General features: G+C 52.8%; 1 protein-coding gene across 4 annotated transcripts in view; it reads right to left on the bottom strand.

Annotated features, from left to right (window-relative positions):
• Positions 1-13,676, bottom strand: part of LOC149970090 (protein TMEPAI-like) — a 39,719-nt gene extending 26,043 nt beyond the window's left edge. Inside the window, exon 1 of one of the 4 annotated variants that reach the window (XM_090228595.1) lies at positions 10,562-13,676. In XM_090228595.1, coding sequence (XP_090084721.1) covers positions 10,562-10,658 — 97 coding nt within the window. In that variant the 5' untranslated portion in view covers positions 10,659-13,676. The remainder of the gene's footprint in view (positions 1-10,561) is intronic. The other 3 variants (XM_090228594.1, XM_090228592.1, XM_090228591.1) reach the window with 3 other exon arrangements.
• Between the last annotated feature and the right edge of the window lie 1,348 nt (positions 13,677-15,024).

The raw sequence follows: 15,024 nt of genomic DNA on the forward strand, positions 1-15,024 counted from the left end.
CTGGGCTATAGTGTGGTCTGACTCTGTGTCTGGCTCTGTGGGCTACTATAGCCCACAGAGCCAGACCCCACAGAGCCAGACCACACTATAGCCCACAGAGCCAGAACACACTATAGCCCACAGAGCCAGACCACACTATAGCCCACAGAGCCAGACCACACTATAGCCCACAGAGCCAGACCCCACTATAGCCCACAGAGCCAGACCACACTATAGCCCACAGAGTCAGACCCCACTATAGCCCACAGAGCCAGACCACACTATAGCCCACAGAGCCAGACCCCACTATAGCCCACAGAGCCAGACCACACTATAGCCCACAGAGCCAGACCACACTATAGCCCACAGAGCCAGACCACACTATAGCCCACAGAGCCAGACCACACTATAGCCCACAGAGCCAGACCACACTATAGCCCACAGAGCCAGACCACACTATAGCCCACAGAGCCAGACCCCACTATAGCCCACAGAGCCAGAACACACTATAGCCCACAGAGCCAGACTACACTATAGCCCACAGAGCCAGACCCCACTATAGCCCACAGAGCCAGACCCCACTATAGCCCACAGAGCCAGACCCCACTATAGCCCACAGAGCCAGACCCCACAGAGCCAGACCCCACTATAGCCCACAGAGCCAGACCCCACAGAGCCAGACCCCACTATAGCCCACAGAGCCAAAAAGGAGCCAGGCTGAAAGTACTGAACAAAACAAAGCTCCATTGAGAGTCAAACCAAAGAAGTGAAACTAATGTCAGTTAGTAACACAGAGCTGGATTTGACTTCAGCTCTCTGGTTTAGAATGAATGTACAAGAGACTCATTATGGAACATTACTAACAGAAACACACTGTCTAACTCCATGAACACCAACACACACCACAACCAGCACTGGGCATGGGAGTGAGGGATCCTAACTAGTATTGGACAGGGGAGTGAGGGATCCTAACTAGTCTTGGACAGGGGAGTGAGGGATCCGAACTAATATTGGACAGGGGAGTGAGGGATCCTAACGAGTATTGGACAGGGGAGTGAGGGATCCTAACGAGTATTGGACAGGGGAGTGAGGGATCCTAACTAATATTGGTATGGGAGTGAGGGATCCTAACTAGTATTGGACAGGGGAGTGAGGGATCCTAACTTGTATTGGACAGGGGAGTGAGGGATCCTAACTAGTATTGGACAGGGGAGTGAGGGATCCTAACTAATATTGGACAGGGGAGTGAGGGAACCTAACTAATATTGATATGGGAGTGAGGGATCCAAACTAATTTTGGACAGGGGAGTGAGGGATCCTAACTAATATTGGTATGGGAGTGAGGGTCAACTAGTGAGCCTCCTCAACACCTGAACAAACTATAACATTGACACCAGTCAGGACGTGGTCTACAGGATGATGTCTGTCTGACAACAGAGGACCTGGTCTACAGGATGATGGCTGTCTGACAACAGAAGACAACAGAGGACCTGGTCTACAGGATGATGGCTGTCTGACACCAGAGGACCTGGTCTACAGGATGATGGCTGTCTGACACCAGAGGACCTGGTCTACAGGATGATGGCTGTCTGACAACAGAAGACACCAGAGGACCTGGTCTACAGGATGATGGCTGTCTGACAACAGAGGACCTGGTCTACAGGATGATGGCTGTCTGACAACAGAGGACCTGGTCTACAGGATGATGGTTGTCTGACAACAGAAGACACCAGAGGACCTGGTCTACAGGATGATGGCTGTCTGACAACAGAAGACACCAGAGGACCTGGTCTACAGGATGATGGCTGTCTGACAACAGAAGACACCAGAGGACCTGGTCTACAGGATGATGGCTGTCTGACAACAGAAGACACCAGAGGACCTGGTCTACAGGATGATGGCTGTCTGACAACAGAGGACCTGGTCTACAGGATGATGACTGTCTGACACCAGAGGACGTGGTCTACAGGATGATGGCTGTCTGACAACAGAGGACGTGGTCTACAGGTGATGGCTGTCTGACACCAGAGGACGCGGTCTACAGGATGATGGCTGTCTGACAACAGAAGACACAAGAGGACGTGGTCTACAGGATGATGGCTGTCTGACAACAGAGGACCTGGTCTACAGGATGATGGCTGTCTGACACCAGAGGACGTGGTCTACAGGATGATGGCTGTCTGACAAGAGAAGACAACAGAGGACCTGGTCTACAGGATGATGGCTGTCTGACAACAGAAGACACCAGAGGACGTGGTCTACAGGATGATGGCTGTCTGACACCAGAGGACCTGGTCTACAGGTGATGGCTGTCTGACACCAGAGGACGTGGTCTACAGGATGATGGCTGTCTGACAACAGAGGACCTGGTCTACAGGATGATGGCTGTCTGACACCAGAGGACCTGGTCTACAGGATGATGGCTATCTGACAACAGAGGACGTGGTCTACAGGATGATGGCTGTCTGACACCAGAGGACCTGGTCTACAGAATGATGGCTGTCTGACAACAGAGACACCAGAGGACCTGGTCTACAGGATGATGGCTGTCTGACAACAGAAGACAATTCAATAAACAGGAGACTTCTTCCGAAGGAACAACAACAACAACAAACATTATCTATGGTCTATTTATTCTATGGTCTATTTATTCTCAATTCTCGACCATAGCAGACAGCACCAGACCAGACAAACCATAGCAGACAGACCATAGCAGACAGCACCAGACCAGACAGACCATAGCAGACAGCACCAGGCCAGACAGACCATGGCAGACAGCACCAGGCCAGACAGACCATGGCAGACAGCACCAGGCCAGACAGACCATGGCACACAGCACCAGACCAGACAGACCATAGCAGACAGCACCAGACCAGATAGACAATAGCAGACAGCACCAGGCAAGAGAGACCATAGCAGACAACACCAGGCCAGACAGACCATAGCAGACAGCACAATACCAGACAGACCATAGCAGACAGCACCAGACCAGACATACCATAGCAGACAGCACCAGACCAGACATACCATAGCAGACAGCACCAGACCAGACAGACCATAGCAGACAGCACCAGACCAGACAGACCATAGCAGACAGCACCTGGCCAGACAGCAACAGGCCAGACAGACCAGGGCAGACAGCACCAGACTAGACAGACCATAGCAGACAGCACCAGACCAGACAGACCATAGCAGACAGCACCAGACCAGACAGACCATAGCAGACAGCATCAGACAAGACAGCATCAGACCAGACAGACCATAGCAGACAGCACCAGACCAGACAAACCATAGCAGACAGACCATAGCAGACAGCACCAGACCAGACAGACCATAGCAGACAGCACCAGGCCAGACAGACCATGGCAGACAGCACCAGGCCAGACAGACCATGGCAGACAGCACCAGGCCAGACAGACCATGGCAGACAGCACCAGACCAGACAGACAATAGCAGACAGCACCAGGCCAGACAGACCATAGCAGACAGCACCAGACCAGACAGACCATAGCAGACAGCAATAGACCAGACAGACCATAGCAGACAGCACCAGGCCAGACAGACCATGGCAGACAGCCCCAGACCAGACATACCATAGCAGACAGACCATAGCAGACAACACCAGACCAGACAGACCCTAGCAGACAGACCATAGCAGACAGCACCAGACCAGACAGACCATGGCAGACAGCAACAGACCAGACAAACCATAGCAGACAGCACCAGGCCAGACAAACCATAGCAGAAAGCACCAGACCAGACAAACCATAGCAGACAGATCATAGCAGACAGCACCAGACCAGACAGACCATAGCAGACAGCACCAGGCCAGACAGACCATAGCAGACAGCACCAGGCCAGACAGACCATAGCAGACAGCACCAGACCAGACAGACCATAGCAGACAGCACCAGGCCAGACAGACCATAGCAGACAGCACCAGGCTAGACAGACCATGGCAGACAGCACCAGACCAGACAGACAATAGCAGACAGCACCAGGCCAGACAGACCATAGCAGACAGCACCAGACCAGACAGACCATAGCAGACAGCACCAGGCTAGACAGACCATAACAGACAGCACCAGACCAGACAGACAATAGCAGACAGCACCAGGCCAGACAGACCATAGCAGACAGCACCAGACCAGACAGACCATAGCAGACAGCACCAGACCAGACAAACCAGACCAGACAGACCATAGCAGACAGACCATAGCAGACAGCACCAGGCTAGACAGACCATAACAGACAGCACCAGACCAGACAGACAATAGCAGACAGCACCAGGCCAGACAGACCATAGCAGACAGCACCAGACCAGACAGACCATAGCAGACAGCACCAGACCAGACAAACCATAGCAGACAGACCATAGCAGACAGACAATAGCAGACAGCACCAGACAGCACCAGACCAGACAGACCATAGCAGACAGCACCAGACCAGACCAGACAGACCATAGCAGACAGCACCAGACAGCACCAGACCAGACAGACCATAGCAGACAGCACCAGACCAGACAGACCATAGCAGACAGCACCAGACCAGACAGACCATAGCAGACAGACAATAGCAGACAGCCCAGACCAGACAGACCATAGCAGACAGACACAGACCAGACAGACCACAGCAGACAGACCATAGCAGACAGCACCAGACCAGACAGACCATAGCAGACAGACACAGACCAGCCAGACCACAGCAGACAGCACCAGACCAGACAGACCATAGCAGACAGCACCAGACCAGACAGACCATAGCAGACAGACAATAGCAGACAGCACCAGACCAGACAAACCATAGCAGACAGACCATAGCAGACAGCACCAGACAGCACCAGACCAGACAGACCATGGCAGACAGCACCAGACCAGACAGCACCAGACCAGACAGACCATAGCAGACAGACCATAGCAGACAGCACCAGACCAGACAAACCATAGCAGACAAACCATAGCAGACAGCACCAGACCAGACAGACCATAGCAGACAGCACCAGGCCAGACAGACCATAGCAGACAGCACCAGGCCAGACAGACCATAGCAGACAGCACCAGACCAGACATACCATAGCAGACAGCACCAGGCCAGACAGACCATAGCAGACAGCACCAGGCTAGACAGACCATAACAGACAGCACCAGACCAGACAGACAATAGCAGACAGCACCAGGCCAGACAGACCATAGCAGACAGCACCAGACCAGACAGACCATAGCAGACAGCACCAGACCAGACAAACCATAGCAGACAAACCATAGCAGACAGACAATAGCAGACAGCACCAGACAGCACCAGACCAGACAGACCATAGCAGACAGCACCAGACAAGACAGCACCAGACCAGACAGACCATAGCAGACAGACCATAGCAGACAGCACCAGGCTAGACAGACCATAACAGACAGCACCAGACCAGACAGACAATAGCAGACAGCACCAGGCCAGACAGACCATAGCAGACAGCACCAGACCAGACAGACCATAGCAGACAGCACCAGACCAGACAAACCATAGCAGACAGACCATAGCAGACAGACAATAGCAGACAGCACCAGACAGCACCAGACCAGACAGACCATAGCAGACAGCACCAGACCAGACAGCACCAGACCAGACAGACCATAGCAGACAGCACCAGACAGCACCAGACCAGACAGACCATAGCAGACAGCACCAGACCAGACAGACCATAGCAGACAGCACCAGACCAGACAGACCATAGCAGACAGACAATAGCAGACAGCACCAGACCAGACAGACACAGACCAGACAGACCACAGCAGACAGACCATAGCAGACAGCACCAGACCAGACAGACCATAGCAGACAGACACAGACCAGACAGACCACAGCAGACAGCACCAGACCAGACAGACCATAGCAGACAACACCAGACCAGACAGACCATAGCAGACAGACAATAGCAGACAGCACCAGACCAGACAGACCATAGCAGACAGTGACAGTGGTCTGTTGGTTACATGATGGCGTCAGTTCATCCCAGCCTAACTGCCAAATCACCATCTAATATATCCTGCTGTCTGGCCCTGGTCCCAGGGGAAATGACTGTCTGTCTGTCTGTCTGGCCCTGGTCCCAGGGGAAATGACTGTCTGTCTGGCCCTGGTCCCAGGGGAAATGACTGTCTGTCTGGCCCTGGTCCCAGGGGAAATGACTGTCTGGCTGGCCCTGGTCCCAGGGGAAATGACTGTCTGTCTGTCTGTCTGGCCCTGGTCCCAGGGGAAATGACTGTCTGTCTGGCCCTGGTCCCAGGGGAAATGACTGTCTGTCTGGCCCTGGTCCCAGGGGAAATGACTGTCTGGCTGGCCCTGGTCCCAGGGGAAATGACTGTCTGTCTGGCCCTGGTCCCAGGGGAAATGACTGTCTGCCTGTCTGGCCCTGGTCCCAGGGGAAATGTCTGTCTGTCTGTCTGGCCCTGGTCCCAGGGGAAATTACTGTCTGTCTGTCTGGTCCTGGTCCCAGGGGAAATGACTGTCTGTCTGGCCCTGGTCCCAGGGGAAATGACTGTCTGCCTGTCTGGCCCTGGTCCCAGGGGAAATGTCTGTCTGTCTGTCTGGCCCTGGTCCCAGGGGAAATTACTGTCTGTCTGTCTGGTCCTGGTCCCAGGGGAAATGACTGTCTGTCTGGCCCTGGTCCCAGGGGAAATTACTGTCTGTCTGTCTGGCCCTGGTCCCAGGGGAAATGACTGTCTGCCTGTCTGGCCCTGGTCCCAGGGGAAATGACTGTCTGCCTGTCTGGCCCTGGTCCCAGGGGAAATGACTGTCTGCCTGTCTGGCCCTGGTCCCAGGGGAAATGACTGTCTGTCTGGCCCTGGTCCCAGGGGAAATGACTGTCTGTCTGGCCCTGGTCCCAGGGGAAATGACTGTCTGTCTGTCTGGCCCTGGTCCCAGGGGAAACGACTGTCTGCCTGTCTGGCCCTGGTCCCAGGGGAAATGACTGTCTGCCTGTCTGGCCCTGGTCCCAGGGGAAATGACTGTCTGCCTGTCTGGCCCTGGTCCCAGGGGAAATGACTGTCTGCCTGTCTGGCCCTGGTCCCAGGGGAAATGACTGTCTGTCTGGCCCTGGTCCCAGGGGAAATGACTGTCTGTCTGGCCCTGGTCCCAGGGGAAATGACTGTCTGTCTGTCTGGCCCTGGTCCCAGGGGAAATGACTGTCTGCCTGTCTGGCCCTGGTCCCAGGGGAAATGACTGTCTGCCTGTCTGGCCCTGGTCCCAGGGGAAATTACTGTCTGTCTGTCTGGTCCTGGTCCCAGGGGAAATGACTGTCTGTCTGGCCCTGGTCCCAGGGGAAATTACTGTCTGTCTGTCTGGCCCTGGTCCCAGGGGAAATGACTGTCTGCCTGTCTGGCCCTGGTCCCAGGGGAAATGACTGTCTGTCTGTCTGGCCCTGGTCCCAGGGGAAATGACTGTCTGCCTGTCTGGCCCTGGTCCCAGGGGAAATGACTGTCTGTCTGGCCCTGGTCCCAGGGGAAATGACTGTCTGTCTGTCTGGCCCTGGTCCCAGGGGAAATTACTGTCTGCCTGTCTGGCCCTGGTCCCAGGGGAAATGACTGTCTGTCTGTCTGGCCCTGGTCCCAGGGGAAATGACTGTCTGCCTGTCTGGCCCTGGTCCCAGGGGAAATGACTGTCTGCCTGTCTGGCCCTGGTCCCAGGGGAAATGACTGTCTGCCTGTCTGGCCCTGGTCCCGGGGGAAATGACTGTCTGCCTGTCTGGCCCTGGTCCCAGGGGAAATGACTGTCTGCCTGTCTGGCCCTGGTCCCAGGGGAAATGACTGTCTGCCTGTCTGGCCCTGGTCCCAGGGGAAATGACTGTCTGCCTGTCTGGCCCTGGTCCCAGGGGAAATGACTGTCTGCCTGTCTGGTCCTGGTCCCAGGGGAAATGACTGTCTGCCTGTCTGGCCCTGGTCCCAGGGGAAATGACTGTCTGTCTGTCTGGCCCTGGTCCCAGGGGAAATGACTGTCTGCCTGTCTGGCCCTGGTCCCAGGGGAAATGACTGTCTGCCTGTCTGGCCCTGGTCCCAGGGGAAATTACTGTCTGCCTGTCTGGCCCTGGTCCCAGGGGAAATTACTGTCTGTCTGTCTGGCCCTGGTCCCAGGGGAAATTACTGTCTGCCTGTCTGGCCCTGGTCCCAGGGGAAATGACTGTCTGCCTGGCCCTGGTCCCAGGGGAAATGACTGTCTGCCTGGCCCTGGTCCCAGGGGAAATGACTGTCTGCCTGTCTGGCCCTGGTCCCAGGGGAAATGACTGTCTGCCTGTCTGGCCCTGGTCCCAGGGGAAATGACTGTCTGCCTGGCCCTGGTCCCAGGTGAAATGACTGTCTGCCTGGCCCTGGTCCCAGGGGAAATGACTGTCTGCCTGTCTGGCCCTGGTCCCAGGGGAAATGACTGTCTGTCTGTCTGGCTCTGGTCCCAGGGGAAATGACTGTCTGTCTGTCTGGCCCTGGTCCCAGGGGAAATGACTGTCTGTCTGTCTGGCCCTGGTCCCAGGGGAAATGACTGTCTGCCTGTCTGGCCCTGGTCCCAGGGGAAATGACTGTCTGTCTGTCTGGCCCTGGTCCCAGGGGAAATGACTGTCTGCCTGTCTGGTCCTGGTCCCAGGGGAAATGACTGTCTGCCTGTCTGGCCCTGGTCCCAGGGGAAATGACTGTCTGCCTGTCTGGCCCTGGTCCCAGGGGAAATGACTGTCTGTCTGTATGGCCCTGGTCCCAGGGGAAATGACTGTCTGCCTGTCTGGCCCTGGTCCCAGGGGAAATTACTGTCTGCCTGTCTGGTCCTGGTCCCAGGGGAAATGACTGTCTGCCTGTCTGGCCCTGGTCCCAGGGGAAATGACTGTCTGTCTGGCCCTGGTCCCAGGGGAAATGACTGTCTGTCTGGCCCTGGTCCCAGGGGAAATGACTGTCTGCCTGTCTGGCCCTGGTCCCAGGGGAAATGACTGTCTGTCTGGCCCTGGTCCCAGGGGAAATGACTGTCTGTCTGGCCCTGGTCCCAGGGGAAATGACTGTCTGCCTGTCTGGCCCTGGTCCCAGGGGAAATGACTGTCTGCCTGTCTGGCCCTGGTCCCAGGGGAAATTACTGTCTGTCTGTCTGGTTCTGGTCCCAGGGGAAATGACTGTCTGTCTGGCCCTGGTCCCAGGGGAAATTACTGTCTGTCTGTCTGGCCCTGGTCCCAGGGGAAATGACTGTCTGCCTGTCTGGCCCTGGTCCCAGGGGAAATGACTGTCTGCCTGTCTGGCCCTGGTCCCAGGGGAAATGACTGTCTGTTTGTCTGGCCCTGGTCCCAGGGGAAATGACTGTCTGCCTGTCTGGCCCTGGTCCCAGGGGAAATGACTGTCTGCCTGTCTGGCCCTGGTCCCAGGGGAAATTACTGTCTGCCTGTCTGGCCCTGGTCCCAGGGGAAATTACTGTCTGTCTGTCTGGCTGGCCCTGGTCGCAGGGGAAATAACACAACCCGTCTGTCTGTCTGTCACACAACACACTGTAACAGTCTGTCTGTCTGTCTGTCTAGTCTTGTCTTCTGCAATGAAATCAGTAGATCTGTCTACATTCCATTCAAACACCATCTCAACACAACAACATAACCCAGCAAGTCCCATGAAACTGTCTGTCTGTCTGTCACACAACCCGTCTGTCTGTCTGTCACACAACACACTGTAACGGTCTGTCTGTCTGTCTGTCACACAACCCGTCTGTCTGTCTGTCTGTCACACAACACACTGTCTGTCTGTCTGTCACACAACACACTGTCTGTCTGTCTGTCACACAACACACTGTCTGTCTGTCTGTCACACAACACACTGCATGTCTGTCTGTCACACAACACACTGTCTGTTTGTCTGTATGTCTGTCTGTCTGTCACACAACACACTGTCTGTCTGTCTGTCTGTCACACAACACACTGCACGTCTGTCTGTCTGTCTGTCTGTCTGTCACACAACACACTGTCTGTCTGTCTGTCACACAACACACTGTCTGTCTGTCTGTCACACAACACACTGCATGTCTGTCTGTCACACAACACACTGCATGTCTGTCTGTCACACAACACACTGCATGTCTGTCTGTCTGTCACACAGCACACTGTCTGTTTGTCTGTATGTCTGTCTGTCTGTAACACAACACACTGTCTGTCTGTAACACCATCTCAACACAACAACGTAACCCAGCAAGTCCCATGAAACTGTCAACAGGGTAATATATCTTCCTTCATAGCGTATTTCGTCTAAATGTTTTACAGTGTTGGAGTATGTGGCAGAAACTACTGCCAGTCTATGGCAATTACCGAACGACGACAGCAAGACGGTAACGTAACCATAAACGACTGACAGCGAACATACCAGAACACCAACCAAACACGGATATTTGACTGATAAAAAGTTCCCAAACCATAACCAAATTGTATTTAAATAATCCCCTACAATGTGTACCTCTCGCTTATAACACATCGTTGTTTACATGCGCGTAATCGATGCGTAAAAGGTAACATAGTGATAAATCACAGTAGAACAACAGACATCATTTCCAAAGAGGCATACGCGGTTTCCACTACAATACTACTTACATATCTCCATTCCCTCCGGCTGGGGACCGGTACAGTTACAGGAGCAAATGACATCAGAGTTGTTGTTGGGGCTGCCGGGTGCCGTTATGTTTTGCATGGGGCTACCCGGGAAAATGGGACCCCGGTAATAACACCGGACCGGGGAAGAGGCGCCGTGATCGGCCCTTCAAAACTTCCAGCCTGAGTCTGTCTCCGGTGCCCGTTCACATTCCCTTGAGTACAACATAATCCATATTGCTACCAAGTTAAAGTCATTTGTTTTAAAGTGTATCCGCATGCCATTTCTTCAGACTAGTACATTCTCAGACAGAGTGAGTAACGTTATCCGCCTGGCCGTGTAGTTCCTCTCTCTCTCCGCTGTACAGGGGAAAACACCTCTCCGATCGGTTGAAGGCTGGATGCACGGACTATGGCCCACCCCCAAACAAGGAAGCCACTCTCTTCAACCAGACGTGCAGGAGGGGAGAGGAGGAGGAGAGGAGGTTAGGGGCGACTCGGAACAGACTGGTGAGGTCGTGACAATAAGGGGTTTCGTTTATCTGGCCCGGGTTACCCCACTGGGAGGAGTTTACATCGGGTGAAATTGGATTGCATTGAGGCCCTTCGCTAGGGGGCCCGTGTAGGGGGGCCCGTGTAGGCGTGTTTTGCACTCTGTCTGTATGTCTGTCTGTTACACATCACAGTGGGCAAAGGGGGATACCTAGTCAGTTGTAAAGGGGGATACCTAGTCAGTTGTACACCTAATGCCTTCAACTGAAATGTGTCTTCTGCATTTAACCCAACCCCTCAATCAGAGAGGTGCGGGGAGCTGCCTTAATCGACATCCACGTCAACGGCGCCCAAGACTAACGGTCTGTCTAGTCTTCTATAATAACATCACACTGTAATGGTCTGTCTAGTCTTCTATAATAACATCACACTGTAATGGTCTGTCTAGTCTTCTATAATAACATCACACTGTAATGGTCTCTCTAGTCTTCTATAATAACATCACACTGTAATGGTCTGTCTTCTATAATAACATCACACTGTAACGGTCTGTCTAGTCTTCTATAATAACATCACACTGTAACGGTCTGTCTAGTCTTCTATAATAACATCACACTGTAATGGTCTGTCTAGTCTTCTATAATAACATCACACTGTAATGGTCTGTCTAGTCTTCTATAATAACATCACACTGTAACGGTCTGTCTAGTCTTCTATAATAACATCACACTGTAATGGTCTGTCTAGTCTTCTATAATAACATCACACTGTAATGGTCTGTCTAGTCTTCTATAATAACATCACACTGTAATGGTCTGTCTTCTATAATAACATCACACTGTAATGGTCTCTCTAGTCTTCTATAATAACATCACACTGTAATGGTCTGTCTTCTATAATAACATCACACTGTAATGGTCTGTCTAGTCTTCTATAAAAACATCACACTGTAATGGTCTGTCTATTTCAACTCGGGAACTCGGGCCTCTTTCCAGAGCTCCAACTTTCTGACCTGAAGATCACTGAAGTCATTAATTGACCTTATATTTTTCCAAGATCCCAGTTGTCTTGAAAGCACCAAAAGCCCACGGCAAAGTCAGCTCAAAACAAAGTTGAAGTGATGTAGGAGCAAGTGGAGTAATGAGTAGGATTCTCTGTTTCCAAATGCAAGTGGAGTAATGAGTAGGATTCTGTTTCCAAATGCAAGTGGAGTAATGAGTAGGATTCTGTTTCCAAATGCAAGTGGAGTAATGAGTAGGATTCTGTTTCCAAATGCACGTGGAGTAATGAGTAGGATTCTGTTTCCAAATGCAAGTGGAGTAATGAGTAGGATTCTGTTTCCAAATGCAAGTGGAGTAATGAGTAGGATTCTGTTTCCAAATGCAAGTGGAGTAATGAGTAGGATTCTCTGTTTCCAAATGCACGTGGAGTAATGAGTAGGATTCTGTTTCCAAATGCAAGTGGAGTAATGAGTAGGATTCTGTTTCCAAATGCAAGTGGAGTAATGAGTAGGATTCTCTGTTTCCAAATGCACGTGGAGTAATGAGTAGGATTCTGTTTCCAAATGCAAGTGGAGTAATGAGTAGGATTCTGTTTCCAAATGCAAGTGGAGTAATGAGTAGGATTCTGTGTTTCGAAACGCAGAAATGGTAGCAACTAGCTTTATCTGCCTTCCCAATGAAAACCAGGTAGAACATTCTAACATTTATTTGAATTGAAAATAGATGTAGGTTTGTGGACGATGCACCACGCTGGCTTGTTGACAAAATCACAAAGCAGCACAGGTCACTGTTCCATCTGATTAGGGAGCTCCTCCCCCTTTTACCCGATGATGTAACGGGTACTGCAGCACAGATCACTGTTCCATCTGATTAGGGAGCTCCTCCCCCTTTCACCTGATGATGTAACGGGTACTGCAGCACAGATCACTGTTCCATCTGATTAGGGAGCTCCTCCCCCTTTCACCCGATGATGTAACGGGTACTGCAGCACAGATCACTGTTCCATCTGATTAGGGAGCTCCTCCCCCTTTCACCTGATGATGTAACGGGTACTGCAGCACAGATCACTGTTCCATCTGATTAGGGAGCTCCTCCCCCTTTCACCCGATGATGTAACGGGTACTGCAGCACAGATCACTGTTCCATCTGATTAGGGAGCTCCTCCCCCTTTTACCCGATGATGTAACGGGTACTGCAGCACAGATCACTGTTCCATCTGATTAGGGAGCTCCTCCCCCTTTTACCCGATGATGTAACGGGTACTGCAGCACAGATCACTGTTCCATCTGATTAGGGAGCTCCTCCCCCTTTCACAGCATATTTGAATCCACCCAATCGTTTTGAACCCGGGCTCTGGCGAAGTTGGATCAAAACAAAAGTGACGTAAAAAGGATTCTTTGTTTTCACGTCAAAAAAGTGATGGATTTAGATATAGGGGAGGAGATGGTCGAACATTGAGGACTGTGGGAGAGTTAGAATGACACCAGTGGTATAATACGTGGCAGTCTAGGGTCACCTCAGGTCTAACCCTAACCCTAACCCCAGCTGGTCTAGGGTCACCTCAGGTCTAACCCTAACCCTCAGGTCTAACCCTAACCCCAGCTGGTCTAGGGTCACCTCAGGTCTAACCCTAACCCTCAGGTCTAACCCTAACCCCAGCTGGTCTAGGGTCACCTCAGGTCTAACCCTAACCCTCAGGTCTAACCCTAACCCCAGCTGGTCTAGGGTCACCTCAGGTCTAACCCTAACCCTCAGGTCTAACCCTAACCCCAGCTGGTCTAGGGTCACCTCAGGTCTAACCCTAACCCCAGCTGGTCTAGGGTCACCTCAGGTCTAACCCTGACCCTAACCCCAGCTGGTCTAGGGTCACCTCAGGTCTAACCCTGACCCTAACCCCAGCTGGTCTAGGGTCACCTCATGTCTAACCCTGACCCTAACCCCAGCTGGTCTAGTGTCACCTCAGGTCTAACCCTAACTCTCAGGTCTAACCCTAACCCTAGCTGGTCTAGGGTCACCTCAGGTCTAACCCTGACCCTAACCCCAGCTGGTCTAGGGTCACCTCAGGTCTAACCCTAACCCCAGCTGGTCTTGTGTCACCTCAGGTCTAGCCCTAACCCTCAGGTCTAACCCTGACCCTAACCCTCAGGTCTAACCCTAACCCTCAGGTCTAACCCTGACCCTAACCCTCAGGTCTAACCCTAACCCTCAGGTCTAACCCTGACCCTAACCACCCAGAGGTGTGACCCTGAGGTCTAACCCTGAGGTGACCCTGAGTTCTATCTCTGAGGTGACCCTGAGGTCTAACCCTGAGTTCTAACCCCGAGGTGACCCTGAGTTCAAACCCCGAGGTGACCCTGAGTTCAAACTCCGAGGTGACCCTGAGTTCTAACCCAGAGGTGTGACCCTGAGTTCAAACCCCGAGGTGACCATGAGTTCAAACCCCGAGGTGACCCTGAGTTCAAACCCAGAGGTGACCCTGAGTTCAAACCCCGAGGTGACCCTGAGTTCAAACTCCGAGCTGACCCTGAGTTCTAACCCAGAGGTGTGACCCTGAGGTCTAACCCTGAGTTCTATCCCTGAGGTGACCACGAGGTCTACCCTGAGGTCTAACCCTGAGGTCTAACCCTGAGGTGACCCTGAGTTCTAACCCAAAGGTGTGACCCTGAGGTGACCCTGAGGTCTAACCCTGAGTTCTATCCCTGAGGTGACCCTGAGGTCTAACCCTTAGGTCTAACCCTGGGGTCTAACCCTGAGTTTTAACCCTGAGGTGACCCTGAGGTCTAACCCTGGGGTCTAACCCTGAGTTTTAACCCTGAGGTGACCCTGACATCTAATCCTGAGGTCTAACCCTGAGGTGACCCTGAGGTCTAACCCTGAGGTTTAACCCTGAGGTGGCCCTGAGGTCTAACCCTGAGGTGACCCTGAGGTCTAACCCTGAGGTGACCCTGAGGTGACCCTGAGATCTAACCCTGA

Source organism: Oncorhynchus mykiss, unplaced genomic scaffold, assembly GCF_057628025.1.
Source record: "Oncorhynchus mykiss isolate SJ-2025 unplaced genomic scaffold, ASM5762802v1 scaffold93, whole genome shotgun sequence".
NCBI classification, from domain to species: Eukaryota; Metazoa; Chordata; class Actinopteri; order Salmoniformes; family Salmonidae; genus Oncorhynchus; species Oncorhynchus mykiss.